This window comes from Microchirus variegatus (assembly GCF_963457635.1).
Source record: "Microchirus variegatus genome assembly, chromosome: 7".
NCBI classification, from domain to species: domain Eukaryota; kingdom Metazoa; phylum Chordata; class Actinopteri; order Pleuronectiformes; family Soleidae; genus Microchirus; species Microchirus variegatus.
In genome coordinates, this window is record NC_139808.1 from 19,746,113 (window position 1) to 19,764,861 (window position 18,749).

The 18,749-nt window shown below is 43.6% G+C and overlaps 1 protein-coding gene across 1 annotated transcript; it reads right to left on the minus strand.

Annotated features, from left to right (window-relative positions):
* Nucleotides 1–1,312: 1,312 nt before the first annotated feature.
* Nucleotides 1,313–17,483, minus strand: ube2j2 (ubiquitin-conjugating enzyme E2, J2). Its single transcript, XM_083892800.1, has 7 exons — nt 17,360–17,483; nt 11,369–11,499; nt 6,943–6,983; nt 6,745–6,847; nt 6,495–6,633; nt 3,806–3,886; nt 1,313–1,660 (listed from the first exon to the last, which is right to left on the minus strand). The coding sequence occupies exons 2-7, from the start codon at nt 11,497–11,499 to the stop codon at nt 1,370–1,372; spliced, it is 786 nt and encodes a 261-aa protein (XP_083748926.1). The 5' UTR covers nt 17,360–17,483; the 3' UTR covers nt 1,313–1,369.
* Nucleotides 17,484–18,749: the final 1,266 nt, after the last annotated feature.

Below are 18,749 nucleotides of genomic sequence, written 5' to 3' on the forward strand. Positions count from 1 at the left end.
TCCGGATTATATTCCCATTTGTTTTGAAAGTCTGGGCAAACAAAATAATTTAACGTTTTAAACTTGATTTAAATCAGATTTCTACACGTGCCACGCTTGTATCTTGTGGTGTAAGAAAGAAAACAAATCATCAAATAATTCCGTTAGTGTGATTGAAACATGACTTTTAAAATTGCTCCCAGCCTCAAGCTTTGATTTGGAAGTTGTTGATATGAACTCCAGGCTGGTGTAATTTTGCTCTGCTAGCTCAAATCATTTTTTATATTTTTTTAAGTTGAAGACTCAAAATGCCGCTCGACATTCTTCCACCTAGCTTCAGCAAGACCATCTTATACTAAGACATAAACAGAGAGCATACTGCCACCTAGTGTAGAGGAGGAGGTTATCAATCAACAGGTTTCCCCGGTAGTGTTGGTATCCCGGGATTAAGGGCATTAGTCGAGCTAATGTTGTAGTTTATCTGGAAACAAACCGAGTGTAAGCTCCGACACGACACAGCAGGTGACCAAGTGTCTTAACCCTTGCTTGCAATTTACATCCACCAGTCAGAGGAGTTTGTAGAGAGAGATAATGTGTCTCTGTTTTGCCCCATTTCAACAAAAATCTGCTGCCGCAAACGTGTTTCCATCTACACAGTTACCAAAGCAACCTATTCAGGGTTGGGTTGATTATGTCTGGACACAGACACTCGTCTGCTTGAAACCATGTGAATGGAGAAAGCAATGCGTCATACTCCAGGGACAACGACTTCACCTAAGACCCACTTTTGTTGTTAAGTGATTTCCTTTGATTTCGCTCAGCAATAGCGCCACCCTGAGGAGCCGTTGTGATAATGAATGAGGGGAAAGAAGACTTTGATGGTCTAATGTTAGAATAATGAACAAATACAACTACCTTTTTTTGCCACAGATGTTCATGACAGCGCAGGAGAACAACCGTTACATTTTATTCCGACTCAGAAAATCTGATTTCTGTAGTAACCAGTCGTCCAACACGGCAACACCACGAACTACGCCCTCGATTTCACGCTCTTCCACAACCCATGAGCCAAGTTTGTTCCTATAGCTGACATGAACCTCTGACGTACAGAGTGGATCACAACCGTTTCAATGAGCCCCTCAAAACCCCCCTCCCCCCACAGCTCTACTGATATCACCCAGTCCACTCCTCCTCCCAGTCCTTCCTGGGTGGGTTTGGCTTTGAGATTCCATCTTTCAAAGTCGATGGTGGTCGTGGTTGTGGTGGTGGTGTGGACGGGGGCTTTAAACAGGACTGAACACCCCCCCCCCCCCCGCACATAGAGTGTGTTTGTAGAATTTGGAGTCCACTAGCCTGCAGGGGGAGCTTTGCCCTACAAGGCCAGCTCCTCTCACTCCTGCGCTATGCTCCTCAGCACGTACTTGACCGTGTAGGCAAACGCTGCAAAGCCTACAATCACAAACAGGTTGGCCAGAGCTCCACCTAGAAGTCCATGGTTACGATTGGCCTGCTGCAGACCAGGGGCGGGGTTGGCGGCCCCCAGGGGGACAGGGCCACCATTGAGGGCGGGTAGGCCATAGTGGGCGTGTTGAGGGTCACCGTCAGGCACCACGTCAGGTAAAGGGAGGGGCTGTGTGCGGGCACTTAACTCCTCCTGGGCCTTCTGTTTCTGCTTCATCTCCTGAGGGATGAGAGAATATTTGTAAAATACAAATAAATGTCTGTTATTTCAAACCACTGCTTCACAGCGAGTTCACACAATGTTGATTAACGGTCAGCTCCACACGACTCTCTCAGTATAGTGTTTACATTGCCGCGCTGCATACAGGAAGTGATTTGTTGTGATTTTTTTCCCCCAAATTCACAAACTTTCAAGGACCAGTGGGACCCCTATCGATCACTTACAAGATAATGTTCAATATGTTGTGTGAATATTTAGTTATTTATTCCAAGAACAATAAAAGCTTTCCTGTGAAAGGCCAAGATATTTTCCTGCTTCCCATAGTTACTCATGCTTCCAGTGTAAAAGTACAGTTGATGGTAAAACCCCTGCCCCCTCTTATACGGTTTGTGTTTTTGAGCAATTAATGATGTAAGCGGATCATCAGATGACTGGGGAGACGAGCTGTGACTTGCAACAACTTTCCGAGTGTTATGTCAGGCTGGATGGAGCATGGATATCAGGCCGGGTTCAGGCCAGGTTCAGGGATCTCCGCCAGTTTCAGGCAAAAATCCAGAAATGATCATCAGGTTCAGAGGTTTTTTTTGTACTTTATATTTGAAAATAAAAGTATAGCTGTATGTTTAAGAGTAGAGCGTTTTAAATTACTTTAATTAAAGAGTTGGTTTGTCACGGGATTTCCCCATGCTGGCAAACCACACTGCTCCCATCTGTCACAACATCTACGAGTGTTCAGCTTTTCAAACGTGACCGACCAAACACAAAAACAGAGAGAGACAGAGCACTGTTAAGGAATTGCGTGCCTCCATGTGTGTATTTCTTAATTTTGTGCCAGGATATCAGCTTTGTGTTCATCAAAACAGGTGCAGCTTTCACTGAACGAGTATGAAAACATTTAAAAACTAAACTGTGATTGCATGTACTGTATTGGGCGAGACTGTCCTCCTCAAAAAAAGACCACATAGGTCGTTTGTACAATCAGCCTATTAAGACCGCCCGTTACGTTTTAAAATCAAGTGACCTCTTGCGGTCGAGTAAATATCGACCCTCCGGTGTCTCACAGGACTTGTCTTAATCTTTGACCTTCGCTACCAATCAAATATTGCAATAAGACAGACTAAGCGGGGGAGGAGTTGCATCCTTTCGTGATTGAACATCGTAGCATTGATAAGTCCGACAATTGCGTCCTTGCAGTACGTTCACAAGCGGCAATGTTTAGCTAATAAACGTTTATTATTAATCGATCTGATGGATGGACTAATATGGGGCACCGTATAGGTAGGAAGCCACATTATGTCTGAACAAACTTTAAACTGTGTCGGCTTCATCCCATCGCCGTTGACAGCACACGAGGCACTGCCTCTCCCCATTCACCCACCCTCCTCGTCAACGCCGCCCATCAACTCTCAATAGAATTTTAAATATGAATTCAATGCAAACGTTGATTATTAATCAGCCTGAAGGGAGAGAACCTGCTCCTCAGCTCCTCTACAGATGAATGAACTCGAGTCACACAGACGGGAAAACAGGGCCATTTTTAGCGGTTTTCCGGTTAATATTAGCACTTATAATATGATCCACTGTATTAATTCTAGATACTATACTAGATGGCGAAACAACATTAAAATGCGCTGCCATGTTCTATGGTTCTCAAATGTTAATTAAACACATTTACTGTACTTACTTCTTCTTCAGATTTACTTGTCTGACTGTACATATGATGGCACATTCCGCAATGCTCCCCTGTAAGAAACGCTCTCACGGGTCGTATTCAAGGGCACGCACAAACGGCCTATGTGGTCGTATGAGTTGGAGGGCTTGTTGATTGGGCTGTAAGGTGTCATTTTGTAACATTTTTGGTTTGTGGTGTGCCGTGGAATTTTTCTTAAAAATGTGCCTTCCCCCACAACAACTGAAAATAGACCATGATGGCTGAATTACTTTAATTGTTACCAATGGTTACAGTTCAACAAGAGTTAATGAAGAACTGCATTAATAACATCTGCTGTTTGCTGTAAACATAAATAAAGACCAATAACCAACCTCAAACAGTGTCTAGTATATTCTCTCTGGTTCAGACAGAAAAAATGTGGCCCAAGCCGTAATCTAATGTGAACTCAGCTTCAGGTATCGGCACATACTTACATCAACTACATCAGGAAACAGCTCACAGAACACTTTATCCTTCAGGTTGAAGGCCAGGCTTTGGGCCGACAGCTGTCTTTTCTGTGGATATAAATATTACAAGGTACATTAAATATCCGTGTGTATGTTCGTGTCACTGCTCTGTGTTCATGATAGTTGTTTTATTGCCATTTTCAAATATTATTATTTAACTCAACAACCTGGTTCTACTGATTTATCCCCCCAAAAATTAGGTAAATGGTTTAAAAATTTTTGTGCATCATTTCTTATATTTTGATCAGATGGCATGAGAAGACAATCAACCAAATATTAACAAAAACTCTAACATCTTATACAGTTGGTACGTACAGTATATGTATTTGGACAAAGGCACATATTTTGTAATTTTGCCTCTCTACACCACCACAGTGAATATGAAATGAAAGAATCAAGATGTGATTAAAGTGGGGGCTCTTTGAGGGATTGAACAAAAATGTTGCGTTAACTGTTGAGAAATGACAAGCATTGTCCATTTTCAGGGGCTCAGAAATAATTGGACAATTGCCTAAGAAGCTGTTTCATGGACAAGGGTGGCATGTTACCTCACCATTCTGTCAGAACAAGGCCTTGAGGCCGATTGCAAGCGTTGAATTTGCATTTGTTGGCTTTTCACTGAAAGTATCAATATGAGGTCCAAAGGACTGACAATGCAAGTGAAGAAGGCCATGATTTAACCAGAGACAACAAAATAAACAGAGATAGAGCTCGATTATTAATCAATTACAACATTAATCGTCAACTATTTTAATAATCGATTAGAAGCCTTTTTCATGATCAAAACAAGATGCATCATCGTTTCAGTTTCTTAAATGAGAATATTTTCTTCATTGATTTGCTCCATATAAGAAAGAAATCATTAAAACTGAGTCATTTTGGTTCATGGACAAAACAAGACATTTGAGAACATCATTATTTCCAGGTTTGACAAACACTGATCAACATTTTTTTTTTTTTTTTTTTATGAACCAAACGATTAATCGACATATAAATAATCAACAGAAGTAAAAGGGGATTATCGCATGAAAACCCATTATCAAAGTCCACAATCAGAAGAGGCCTTCATGAATGTAAATTACACAAAGGGTTTACAACAAGGTGCAAATCACTGATAACTCTCAACAGGAAGGCTAGATTAGAATTTGCTAGAACATATTAAAAAGATTCTCCAGACAGATGAAACAAAGATGAGCTTGCACCAAACAATGGGAAGAGAAAAATGTGGAGAAGGAAAGGAAGAGCTCCTGGTCCAAAGCATACACTTCATCAGTCAAACATGGAGGAGGCCTCACCCGGCTCACTTGTGTTTGTTGATGATGTGACTGCTGATAGAAGTCACAGGAAAACTTCTGAACTGTACAGGATTATCATCGCCTTTGCTGAGATTCAGCCAAATGCTGTAAACCTGATAGGACGGCAGTTCCTATTACAAATGGATAATGATCCCAAACACACTGCAAAACCCTAGGCCTCTGTGGGGGACGGCGGGTTGCTTGTTGCGACACTGCTCTTATCAGTTCAGTGATTTCTGCAGCCCAAGCTGGTCTCTCTCCAGCTGTTGAGCTCTCTGTTGCGGTCTCTGCAGAGGCAAAACACACACTCTTCCTGTTTTCCATAGCCCCAGCCCACACTGTCTCCCTCTCTGTTGCCATTTCCAAAGCCACCTGTAGCATATTGGGGTGAAGCAGCTGCACTTGAATGCGTAGTTCGGCTGGAGAGATAGCCCTGATAAATTGATCCCGCGCCAGCTCACTCTGAACACCAGGGGGCATATGGGCATATGCGCGGCGGGTCAGGCTTTCTACATCGTTGGCCAGGGACCTTAAAGTTTCCCCCTCCTCCTCCTGCAGCGATTACTCAGTTCGTTACGGAGAAGCCCAGGCTGGTGGCATTGTCCAAACCACCTCTCAAGCGCCCCCACTAGAGCCCCACCCCACTAGAGCTCCTGGTCCAAAGCATACACTTCATCAGTCAAACATGGAGGAGGCCTCACCCGGCTCACTTGTGTTTGTTGATGATGTGACTGCTGATAGAAGTTACAGGAAAACTTCTGAACTGTACAGGATTATCATCGCCTTTACTGAGATTCAGCCAAATGCTGTAAATCTGATAGGACGGCAATTCCTATTACAAATGGATAATGATCCCAAACACACTGCAAAAGGGAGATGAGCGCTTTCAAAGCCAAGGTCTTCAGTGACCAAGTCAGTCGTCGTCCTGGCAATGTATGTCCAGGGAGGAAACTAAGTATTTGGTTATGTCCATGAATTACACCTTTGCAATTACAAAGGATTTTCAACCAAAGTATTTTATATTTAAAAACGGTAATATTTTAAAAGTATTATTTATATCGTGATTTGATTTGAGTTTGTCATATTATTTCCAAGACCCCTGAAAATTGACAATAATGTATGAAAATTGGAATTCCTCAACAGTTAATGGGATTTCCTTGTTCAATCCCTCAAATTACAAATTCCCTCTTTAATCACATCTTGATTGTTTCATTTCAAATTCATTGTGTTAAAATTGTGGTACAGAGGCAAAATAACAAAATCTTGACAAAGTCTTTGTCAAAATATGTACATACCTAATTGTACTTGCTGCAATGATTTGTAAATATATGCCCAGAGAAAAAGCTCTAATTAAACCCCACCGTATAGTCCGAGGTCTCAATGCTTCCGAGGGTGGGGCCTTTTTCAACCATGAAGCTGAGCAGACCTGTGAGGATGGTAGAGACGGACCACGCAGGGTTCCATGTGTCTGGATGGAAGTCTGTGATGGACAAACATAACCTGTAGGCCAAAAACACACGTAAAAACAGACAAAAATAAGAACCAGGGTCTTTCCGAAACAACTTTCTTTAAATCCTGAAATCTCACTTAATCTTACTCTCACATTCTTACCTTGTATTACACTTGAATCTCCCATTCGGTGTGATCATATAGATACTTGGTGGTTTAAAGGGAAACTCTCGTGGAAATATGAGTTTTCCATGATAATATCCTCCTATGAAAGAGAGATGAGGTCATGGAAAATGTGATAAAACAACCTGCATGTTTAGTCTTGTTCCATAAACATTCCATAACGTCTTGAGTTTTTACCTTCATATGGTGTTTTCTCAGGACCTCTCACTACATAGTGCCTGCAGAGGATAGGAAAGATTTATTTTAAAAACAGAAAAAACGCAAAACAAAGCTAATTAAATATAGTAAATGGTAATCTGAACACAGCCTACGTAAAGTGCCATGAGATAATGTATGCAGTGATTTGGCACAATACTGTAACGTAGACACAAACAGGCTGGAGTCGTGTACTCTTTTGTTTAGCCTTTATTAGCGTTATCATGCGCCGCAGCCGTTTACCACAGTGAAACACTACGTAGAATGTCAACAAACACACACTGTCTTCTTCAACATGGCTGCCGCGACCCACCAATCAGCGGGCCGCACTGGGCACCAAGCAACATGCACCCCACTGATTGGACAGGGACGACAAGCCCGTCACAGCATCCTACTGGGTCACTACACTACCCCCCCACTACAAAGTTTCTCGCCCAGAGGAACCTCCTGGAACAAACTACACATAAGACACAAACTCAGCACCTACCCAGCAAAACTCACTCCTCATTTTCTGAACTAGGAAGATCAGGGTAGACTGCCTTCACTTCCGGTGAGACCAGGGCGCATTCTTGCCCTCTACGAACCTAAGGTCCCACCCCTAGGTACACTACCCTCCCAACGAGCACTACAATTAGGAAAGCGTATTGGCGGCCTCCTGTTTCTGCGAGGACGGTGAGCCCTCAGAGACCCGGCCGGGCCTACGTCTGGTGACTCAGCTGGAGCTGAATGAACAGGCGCTTCATGCCTCGCTGACTGTATGTCATCTGAGCCTTCCAATCCTTGGGGATCGCTGGCCAACTCAGGACGCTCCATCGGTACCACATCATAGACCGGCGTCCCTCTTCCTCTGTAAGGGGCCAGCCTGTCTCGATGAAGGGCGACTCTCCTCCCTCTGGTGGCCAGCAGTTCTCGGTAAACCACTTCCCCCAGTCTCTCCAAACCTCTACAGGGCCCCGACCATGCGCTGTCCAGCTTGGGACATCTCCCTTTCTTCCTCTGGGGCAGATAGACCCACACAAGCTCTCCTGGTGTCGAAGTGTCTCCCCTTAGCCTTCACGTCGTAATTGCGTTTCCGTCTTCTTCCCGCACCTTGCTGATGTTCCCGGGCAAAACTGTAAACAGACTGCAGCCTGTCTTGGAGCCTCCTGGCATACTCCCGGCCCGGAGCAGGCAGCTCGGCCTGCCAAACACCAGCTCGACTGGTGTGCGGAGCTCCAGGCCCAGCATGAGGAGAGCAGGGGTACAAGCGGTGGTTTCCTGTACCGCTGAGCGAAAAGACATGAGCACTAGGGGTAGGTGGTCGTCCCAGTCCCGCTGATGCTCCGAGACGAGGATGGCCAGTTGTCGGCCCAGGGTGCGGTGAAACCTCTCCACCAAGCCGTCACTTTGTGGGTGAAGGGGGGTGGTGCGCTTTTGTGGATCCCCAGACGCTCGCACATGGCGGAAAAGACCCTTGACTCAAAATTGATCACTGTGAAGGGTGTGGGGTGTCCCAAACTGGCTGAACATGCCTCCCACCAGCACGTTAACCACGGTCTCAGCTTCTTGGTCCGGGAGAGCGTAGGCCTCTGGCCACTTGGTAAAGTAATCCATCGCTGTGAGAATGTAGAGACTCCCTTTGTCGGAGTGAGGAAGGGGGCCCACCACGTCCTGCAACTCACGCTCCCGGGACTCCCTCCTCTCGCAGGGCTTGCAGTCCTCACCAGCGCAGGGGCGGCGAGAAAGGGCATCAGCATTGGTGTGACTGGTGCCTGCTCTGTGCTTAGTGGTGAAATCGTAAGACTGCAGCTCCTCTATCCCCCTAGCTACCTGCCCCTCCGGTTCTCTGAAATCAGCCACTGCAAAGCTGCGTGGTCTGTCCGCAGCTCAAAGGGCCGGCCGGAGAGGTAGTACTTGAAGTGTCTGATCGAAAATACCACGGCCAGGAGCTCCCTGTGTGTCACGCAATAACGCCTTTCAACCTTGTTGAAAGACTTGCTGTAATAGGCCACCACTCTCTCTCCTTCCAGTCCCCTCTGGGAAAGCACTCCACCTGCCCCAGCATTACTTGCATCTGTGTCCAAGATAAAAGATAGAGACGGGTCGGCCGGGTCAAGCACTGGCGCTGTGCTTAAGGCTCTCTTCAGGTTGTTGAATGCCTCCCGACAACCCTCGGTCCACACAAAGTCCATGCCTTTTTCCAACAGCTTGAAGAGGGGTGCTGCAACACAGGAGAAACCCCGAACAAATCTCCGGTAGTACGAAGCCAGCCCTAGGAAACTCTTCAGCTGCTTCTGGTTGTCAGGCGTGGGGCCACTCCATCACTGCCTGCACTTTATCCGGCAAGGTGCCAAGCCCCTCCCCTCCCAACCTGTGGCCCAAGAAGGTAACTTCTCTCTGCATGAAGTGGCATTTTGCGGGGTGAAGTTTCAAACCTGCTGCACGCATCTTCTCCAATACCAGCCGCAGGGAGCTCAACGCTGATACGAACGTGGCACCATGGACCAGTATGTCGTCAAGATAGACCAGGCACTGCTGGCGTGGCACCCCACCAAGCACTCGGTCCATGAGCATGGAGAAGGTGGCTGGGGCATTACATAGCCAAGGGAGAACCCTGAACTGCCACAATCCACGTCCAGTGCAAAACGCCGTCTTAGGTCTTGCCTCTGGGGCCAGTGGCACCTGGTGGTATCCGCTGCGGAGGTCCAGGGAGGAGAACCATGAGGAGCCAGTTACCAGATCCAGGGACTCATCTATGCGCGGCAGGGTGTATGAATCCTTCCTCGTCACCCCATTCAGTTGCCTATAATCGAGGCATAATCTCCAGCCACCTGTTTTCTTTGGCACCATTACAACGGCTGAAGACCAGGGGCTGTCAGACGGCTCAATGATGTTAGCCCGCAAAAGGCTCAAGACAGCCTCCTCACATGCTTCTTGGCACGCCTGTGGCAGGCGTCTGGGCCGGCACTTCTTGGGACAGGCGTCTCTCCTCCAGATTTCTTCCAGGCACTGCAGTGGTCCTTCCTCTCCTTTCCCTTGCTCAGTGGACGAATGCTGAGCTGAGGACCACGTGTCAAGCCGGTCTGAAGCTGGATCAGGCCAGGCAAACTGGGCAGGCAGGGGCGGGCTGGTCGCCTACAGATTCTACTGTGCTGACTGCTGGTGAGAATGGCCACACCGTCTTCTTGGTCGAGGATGGGTTGTGGATCATCGTCACTGTCGAACCCCCATAGAACTTTACTGTGCCAGAGCCAAAGTCCAGCAGACATCCCGTAGCCTCCAGGGAGTCCAAACCCAGAATACAAGATTCCTGCACCCCCGCCACACAAAATCTCTGCAACACCGACCACCCTCCCTTGGACACTTCGAGCGTCACCAGTCCCCTTACAGGTGCCAGTTCACCAGTGACTGTTCGCAGCTGTGTCGCTGTCATCTCCAGTTGGGTCCCCTCTGGCAGCACATCTGGTCTCACCAACGTTACAGTAGATCCCGAGTCGATCAGCGCAGTGCATGGCACGCCCCCCAATTTGACCGCGATGTAGCTGGAGCCTCCACTGACAGTCTGTCCCACACCAACCATCAGTCCTTGTCCTGTAGAGTCCGCTCCTCCAGGAGCCAGCCCTGGCCTGTCCTCCAGGGCACACTGCTCGTCCTGCATCATCCGTGGTATTGGTGGCAGGGAACATGTAGGGGTAGATACCAGTCTTGAGCCCGGCATATCCCCTTCTATGCCGACTCTTTGTCGTTTCCCGGCCGCTGACGTGGGTTGGTGCATTCACGAGCCAGATGACCAGGCTGACCGCACCCCCAACAAACCCTAGGCCTCTGTGGGGGACGGCGGGTTGCTTGTAGCGACACTGCTCTTATCAGTTCAGTGATTTCTGCAGCCCATGCTGGTCTCTCTCCAGCTGTTGAGCTCTCTGTTGCGGTCTCTGTAGCGGCAAAACACACACTCTTCCTGTTTTCCATAGCCCCAGCCCACACTGTCTCCCTCTCTGTTGCCATTTCCAAAGCCACCTGTAGCATATTGGGGTGAATCCATGGCGAGCCGGCTAGCGGCTAACAGGCTAACGTCGGGTAAACACGCCGCTGAATGTTGCCGGCTGGCGAATCCGGTGCGAAGGCACTTCTGTCACCAGTGTTACGCCGACACAAACAGGCTGGAGTCGTGTACTCTTTTGTTTAGCCTTTATTAGCGTTATCGTGCGCCGCAGCCGTTTACCACAGTGAAACACGACGTAGAATGTCAACAAACACACACTGTCTTCTTCAACATGGCTGCCGCGACCCACCAATCAGCGGGCCGCACTGGGCACCAAGCAACATGCACCCCACTGATTGGACAGGGACGACAAGCCCGTCACAGCATCCTACTGGGTCACCACAATACAAATAAAAGTCATTTGATATCATTTCTTGAACACATTACCATTCTAAGATGTTGGAGGGTAGAGGTTCTGCACAGATGTAAGGCACAGGGTCTTTCTTTATCCTGAGGTAATCCTGCTTAAGTCGCTGAGTGGCTGTGGTTGGAGCTCTCTTAGTCCCGTTGTTGTTCATCTGAGGATTTAGAAGACATGAAAAAAGAAGAGACTGTTAGTGTCTTAGTGTGACACCAATATCAGTTGCATTATTTCTTTGGGACTTTAAACTGTGCTCACACCATTGAACATAACTGTGTTAACTGATTTGTTGCAGTTGGGAATTCATTAATCTTTAAGAAATGCCAAGTTTACATATTAAAAACAATATTAGGTGTTAGATCTTATTAAGTGACAGTGAAAATAGTCAGAAACATATTATGCACAAATTTGCACTTGTCCATTTAGATTAAGAATTTCCTGGTTAAATGAACTACAAACTAGCGCCAGCTACTATTTAATGCTAGAAGTACAATCACTTGTACATTATGTACAGTACATGTTCCTAATATGAGGTTGGATCCATTGTGGTATTATCTCTTTTTTTTTTTTAAATAATAGATAATGTGGCATTATCTGAGCAAGTTTCCATATTCCCATGATGACATCACACACAGTTGCAGCACATTTGTCACCCTGTTGAATCCCCTGTTCCACCATGTAGTGACAAATGTAGACTAAATTCCAAAGCCACTCAAAGTCATTAGCTGCAGGCAGGTTTCTATGGGCTTGACCCATAGGTACTGTTTCAATTCCTCAATCACAAAGACAAGGAAGAGTCATGTTAAATGCATGTGCAAAGGGTTTACGCATTTATTTCCACTTGCCGTATTTCAAGGTTACATTTCCATCCACATATATTCAAGCCTCTCTCAGATCATCAACACAGAAATATTCCCTTGATGTTCCAGGTTGTGACTGACGATGCAAAGATTTAACAGTAACAGAGAAAACGTTTTACACCAAACCTAGCACAGCTTCTAATGGACACGTCCACCAACCCAAAATGCGAGCTATTTTCCAGTAAACCTATCCTTCCATCTATCATAGCTGTCAAAGGGTCGACAGTACGACGGAAGTTTTTTGTAGCATCAAAGGTCCACAAAGCCACATTCCTTTCCTTGTAAGTATTTACTCAAATGTTTTAAGCCAATGGCTAACTACTTTAACTGTGCACAAATTATGCTGCAAAAAGTAATCCTGTATTAATAATTTAAACCAACTCTAAACTAAATGAACTCAACACTGGCTCCTACACACCACATTTCTATTTTGGAATTTAGAACTGATGTCAGTGGAGGCCATTTGAGTTTAGTGAACTCATTGTTATTCATTCATGAGTCATGACGTGTCATCAGACAACGATACACTTTGGTCATAAAAGAATGGACATCGACGGCAACAATACTGAGGTAGGCTACGGCATTAAAATAATAATTATAATAATAATAATGATGATAGGTACTAGACCGAGACAATATGCCAGGAATGTTACGCTCAACAGAATTTCATTGTCCTTGATCTCCATTCTGTGAGATGAAAAGCTCAACGGTTGAAAAAATTCCACGGTACACTTCAAGTGCACAGATGCCAAAATCTCAAATTTCAAAATTGTATAATATAATTATAATTGTTGCAGCACAACATACTTGCTTAACCCTCAATCTTAACCCTCAATCTCAAAAATGCGCGCTCCCGCTAGTGCAAGTGCTGTCCCGATTCTCAGAAAAATTTAGTTGAGGGGCGAGTTTAAGGGCTGCATCGCCCTCAATATTGAGATTTTCCAAGACCACCCTTGGGAAAAAGGGCTACCCAGAATGCATTGCGTGTTTTCACATGAGAAAGTTGGCATCGAAAGCAGCGAAAGCGAGTGCGATACAATTTAAGTATTTTCTTTGTTAATAGAGATATAAAAAATATGAAAACCATTGTATTATCTTAGTTTAGGCCCATATTATGGATTCCTGATGTCATTGTTGCGTAACATTTATTTTTATTTTACGATCGTTTGTCAATAGCCGGCCGGTGCGCACACGCGATCGTTCGCTATCGTTAACCCTTCAATAAGCCGTGGTGTGCGGTAACTGTCAGCTGAATATGTCCGTGGTTGTGGCTATGTACGAGTATCATCTTATAACTAACTGACAACCTAATAACTTGACTGAAATAAAATAATAAATAAATAATCGTGACGTAAATGTGCTCTTCTTCTTCTTTTTTGGAGTTGACAGACTGGACACAGCTTTTGCGTTATTCTGACCCCCACAGTCTGAAGACGTATCTGCATTAAAGGGGTGTCCCATTTCTAAGTGAGAAAATAACCCTCAACACTTGGTTTTGAGGGCCAGTTAAGATTAAGGGTTAAGATTGAGGGTTAAGATAGGAATTGGAACTTAATCTTGACTACCAATAACCAGTCAAAATGATTGAATAATAACCTGGGCGTGTAATAATTCATATCATACAAGTCATTTAAGTAATTATTTTAATTAATAAATACTTTCATCACAAATTTAACAAGTTCATTTGTAAGATAAGATAAGATAAGAATCTGGTACATGGCTTAATTTATCATGCAGTAGTGGTTTTCAAGTTATGATAATTAATACAATTTCTGTTTTGATTCTTCTTTAGAAGTACAAAGCAAAGATGTGTTGATGACTTTGTCCTGTAGTGAGGCCCAGGCACCCCTCAAATGGCTGGAGTCCTGACAGAGATGATTCTGGTCAACAACATGGGACAAATATCTACAGCTGAAGATGATGGCTTTAAGCAGTTGATCAAGACATTTAACTCCTGTTACAGTTTACCCTGAAAAACAAATTTTCCCAAACTACACCCTAATATCATGCTGGCTGTAAACATCCTCCAAGAAAGAAATGGGTGTCTATCGGTCCGTTGTGCAGGCCACACTTACATACAATTGGTGGTAAATCATGCATTAAAACACCCTCATATCAGTAAAGCACTAAGATCTTGTGGCGCATGTTAAACATAGTGAACTGGCTTCAAGCAAGTTGAGAAGTTAGCAAAAATAGATGGGGACTCTGGAACACAGACTTGCCCAAGATCTCCTTATATGATGGAACAGCACCTACTGTACGTACTGTAAGATATGGTCACTGGCACCGTGGACAGATATGGTCACGGGCTGCAACTCTGTCTGACCTGACGGTAATCTACAAATATAAATATTACAGAGACCTCAAAGCTGATCAATGGATCCTTAAAGAAGAACTTGCGAAAGCTCTCCAGGCTTTTGAATGTGCCACTGCCTCCTGTGCAGGCCTTCCAGATAGCTGCTTCAGAGGAGAACACTGCACACCGGTCAAAGAGGCCACCTTCACAGATGATAACCCAGGCAAACAGATCATTGCAGCTGCGCTAGACCCAAGATTTGGAAAAGTAAAATTACCTACACAAGAGAGGTTCACTGTGCAAAATACTACTGTACTAATACTACTGCAAAGACCCAGTATGCCGGTAGGAGTTAGCACTGAACGATTTGGAATCATTGGAATCACTGGAAATATCTAATTGCGATTATTTTGACAGAAAACATGTTATGATTTGCAATATCAGCGAGAATGGTTATTTTTACATAATTATTCTCATTTTGATTTGAATAAATAATTTCAAATGATGACTGTGTTCCTTGTGCAGATTTGTGAAGTTTGCGTATAGGTCAGGACAATATTATATCTAAAATGGAAATTTGACACACATTTTGGCTTTAAGAAATATTGCACATCCTGTGATTTGAAAATTGCACTAGGTGATTTTTCTATTGATGTTTTAGCCCTAGTAGGAATGCCACAAAATGAGACAACATATGAGCCACAGTGTCAGCTGACACAGCTCCAAATAGGTCTGTTTCACTTCTCGATTCTCTGCTTGGATGTTACTCACCAGCCAGTGACAGTGAGACCAATTCACCGCTAATTACCACTGCTAGACTCACAACAGGTGCTCACATACTTTGCAAAGCAGCCCTCGGGTTTGTGTTGGAAGTTGAATTACAGAGATTATCCAACTGATGCATCACTAGCTAAATCATTCCCGTGAATACCTAGTAGTGTGACACTAGTAGCGCAACATCCTCCAAGCACCACCTCTCTGCAGCTGGGAACTCGCCTCGCCACAGAGCTCGTCAATAAGCTCACATTCCCGCATTGCAACTTACTTAGGTTTCTAAGTCATTACCGAGAGTTCTTTATGTTCATGTTCGAAGCCTTTTAAATTTTAACATTTGAAGTCTATTGGAAGTCTTACATTTGACCTTTCGGACTATGGTTGCAGTCTGGACCCAGATCCAACAAGATTTCAAATAGGATACTTTTTGGAATTGATTGTAACTTTAACTTATTCTTCAGTATGTTTTGGGTCTGCTACCTGTAAGGCATGTTCACAGTCCCCATACTTGGACAGATGCTGCTATTTTGAGTCATTTATTTGCACTTAAACTTGCTATTTAATTTGTATTATTATATCAATTTCTTTGATTCACATGTATAAATGTTGCAAATATTTGCTTAAGCTATTAAACTTAAGTCTCATATTCATCCATCTTTATTTTTATCATCAATGAAATTACACTGGACAACAAGGTGATTTTCATGGGGTGAAGAGCCCAGTACACGAGCCATATCCTTACAAAACGGAGATGGTGGGGACAAGAATAACAAGAATAATCTAAACTAATGCACTTACCGAAAAACATAATCAAATTAGTCAACTACCCTGACTGCATTTGTCACTCATCATTCGTGATTTATAAAACAAACAAAAAAAAACTTATAATGAAAACAAGTAAAATACATTTATTTCCAGATAAAAAAAAATGACTAATATTAGTCTTCAAAGTTTGAAATGTATTAAATAAATAAATGCATACATACATACACACACATGCATATAGAGACAAAATAATGTCTTTTTGAAGATAAATGTTACATTTTTCTTGTTTTGATTATAAGGATTTTTGTTTTATAAATCTCTAATGATGAGTCACAAATTTAGGGATTAGGGTAGTTGACTAATTGCTTGATTCACAGTAGTTCACATATTTACACAAACAATGAAAGATGAACCAGATGGATATGAAACCTAGCATCAGGGATAGGGGTGGGATTTGAAGGCTAGTCTTCTTCCCATACCTTTTGAACATGTCAACTTGCGTCAAGTTAAATAGATGTTTTTTCCCCTCTGTTGTCGTTTTATTATTTCTTGTTGACTCCAGGTACTGAAAAGTCCTCTGTGCAGCTGCTCTAAGATCCAAACCATTCACTGATGTACAGTTTTCTTAATATTGTTGATATTATTTTAAACATGCATTTCAAAGTGCACAGGTCCACTAAGTCGTGCAATTATAATATCTGTTATAATTCTAAAAACTACAATTTAAATTGGTTTTGTTTACTATTTAACTACAGTAAACAAGCTCCATCACGTTGACGGAAGTGTCCGTGCTAACGGTCTCTCCGCCCCAGTCCATTGAACTCAAGATAACTCCACGAAGCGCATAGTGACCTGCTGTCATGCGCCTAACACCTGACATGCACACGTTACTGAGAAGAGTTGAAACCGTGTCAGAATCCCGTCTTTTATAAAAACAATCTATTTACCTGCAAGTGTATGTGTGTATTACCTGTGACTACTCCGCTAACGCTGCTGTTAAATCTCTACCTGAACAAGTTACATCGACAAAGTCACACGTTCGAAAAGTGTAAACAAACAAAACAGAGCAGCTCCAAACCGCTGGACGCCATCAAAGGTGGCCGAATACTGTCAATAGTGTATAATTCACAGGTCTGTTGGTGTTGGCCGCTTACTTGTGTTATATGAAGTGTAAATTGTCCTCGCCTGCTAACGTTAGCTAACACAGGCCACAGCTATGTTTAGCTACCTGGCGTTAGCATCCGCTAGCTCTGTTACTCACGAGAGCTGAACCCCGTGTCTGTTGCATTTATTACCCGAAAAACATTTGGGACATGGCGTACCTCTCCAGAAACCACAGTGGAAACAGGAATCAGCGGCTGGGCCCGGAACGATGCTGCTGTTTGTGTTGTCAAACCCCAAACCGCTAAGACGATGATGACACCGACGTAGCTTCAGCTATCGCCAGCAGCAGGAGTGACACATCCGGCTTTCTTCTTCTTCTACTTCTTCTCCTTGGTACTTGATGTCGATTGACAAACATTTCTTAGGAACATTACCGCCCCAACTGGTATGGGGTGTACATTTACTTTTTCCACTTTAAAGTAGTAATGTGCGATATTACTGGTTAGTAAAATTCAGGCTGGTATCGACAATAATAGAAAAAAGTAGAGAAGACATTAGGCTACTCTTTCTTGTTCTTTGATTATCAATGGAATTTTCATACAGTAAAAACAAATATTGCAATTTATAATAGTATCTATTTATTTCATAACCATATTTCTTCATGTAAATTTGAGTAAAAGTCCGTAGCTTTAAGTATCTGGGGAATAACACCAAAAGACTCAGAGAGTGACAACGTCCGTCTCACCCTCGCAGCAATTGTCCCTCTCCCCCTGTACGGATCACCTCATCATAACCTCATCATATTCAGTGTGTTCAGCCATCACTCTTGTTGTCAACTAGACTGAGCCAAGCCTAGACTAGATCCTGATTGTATAGTTACTTTCCATTGTGTTCCTGTACCTAACCTGGAGAATATCCACACACACGGGGAGAACATGCAAACTCCATGCAGAAAGGCCCTTGTTCTGACCAGGCAAATGCAAAACCAAACAATTTTAAAAAGTTTTTTATTAGAGATTTTGCAGAAAAACAATATTAAAATGTAAAAGGAATTATGGGCATTTCAGTTGTTCTTTTAAACGTGAAGTTTAAATTTACTCATCACAGAGAGTATTTTTAAGCCAATGTGTTTTTGTAAATACTGTCATTGTCAATAAGGAAATATCTCAGACAACATTATTGTTAATCTGACTTCAAACAGGAGAAAATCATAAGAAAGCATGGATTTTAAATGGACTTTTCACAAGCTGACAAAATATGAAATTGTGTTACGTTATGTCAAATTACAAATCTAGTAATTTGGGTACTTGACAGTATACGACTGTAATGATTACATCATCTTTATGGAAGCGAAACACTACATTTGTGAAGGACCGTCCATTCAAAGTATTCATGTTACATATCCCAACAATGTGGTGTCAGACAGGCTGAAATAACAGTGCAAAGACTTTTATCTCGATCAAAATAAGAAAATAAATTCAGAACAATTACGCTTAAAAGCACATTGTAAACTCACTTTATCTGCAGGGTACCTACAGCACAAGAGTTGCAGAATATAGTCTGTTTTCACTAGCGAGCTGCCACAATTTTTATTCCACAGTAGTCCGA

What these genes read in the sequence shown, in the direction of transcription:
- ube2j2 (XM_083892800.1), bottom strand. Translation starts at nt 11,499, where the DNA reads ATGAACAACAACGGGACTAAGAGAGCTCCAACCACAGCCACTCAGCGA. An exon ending in TGAGAAAACACCATATGAAG is followed by an intron (nt 6,848 to 6,942) that starts GTAAAAACTCAA and finishes TCTCTTTCATAG; the next exon opens with GAGGATATTATCATGGAAAA. An exon ending in TTGAGACCTCGGACTATACG is followed by an intron (nt 3,887 to 6,494) that starts GTGGGGTTTAAT and finishes TTATATCCACAG; the next exon opens with AAAAGACAGCTGTCGGCCCA.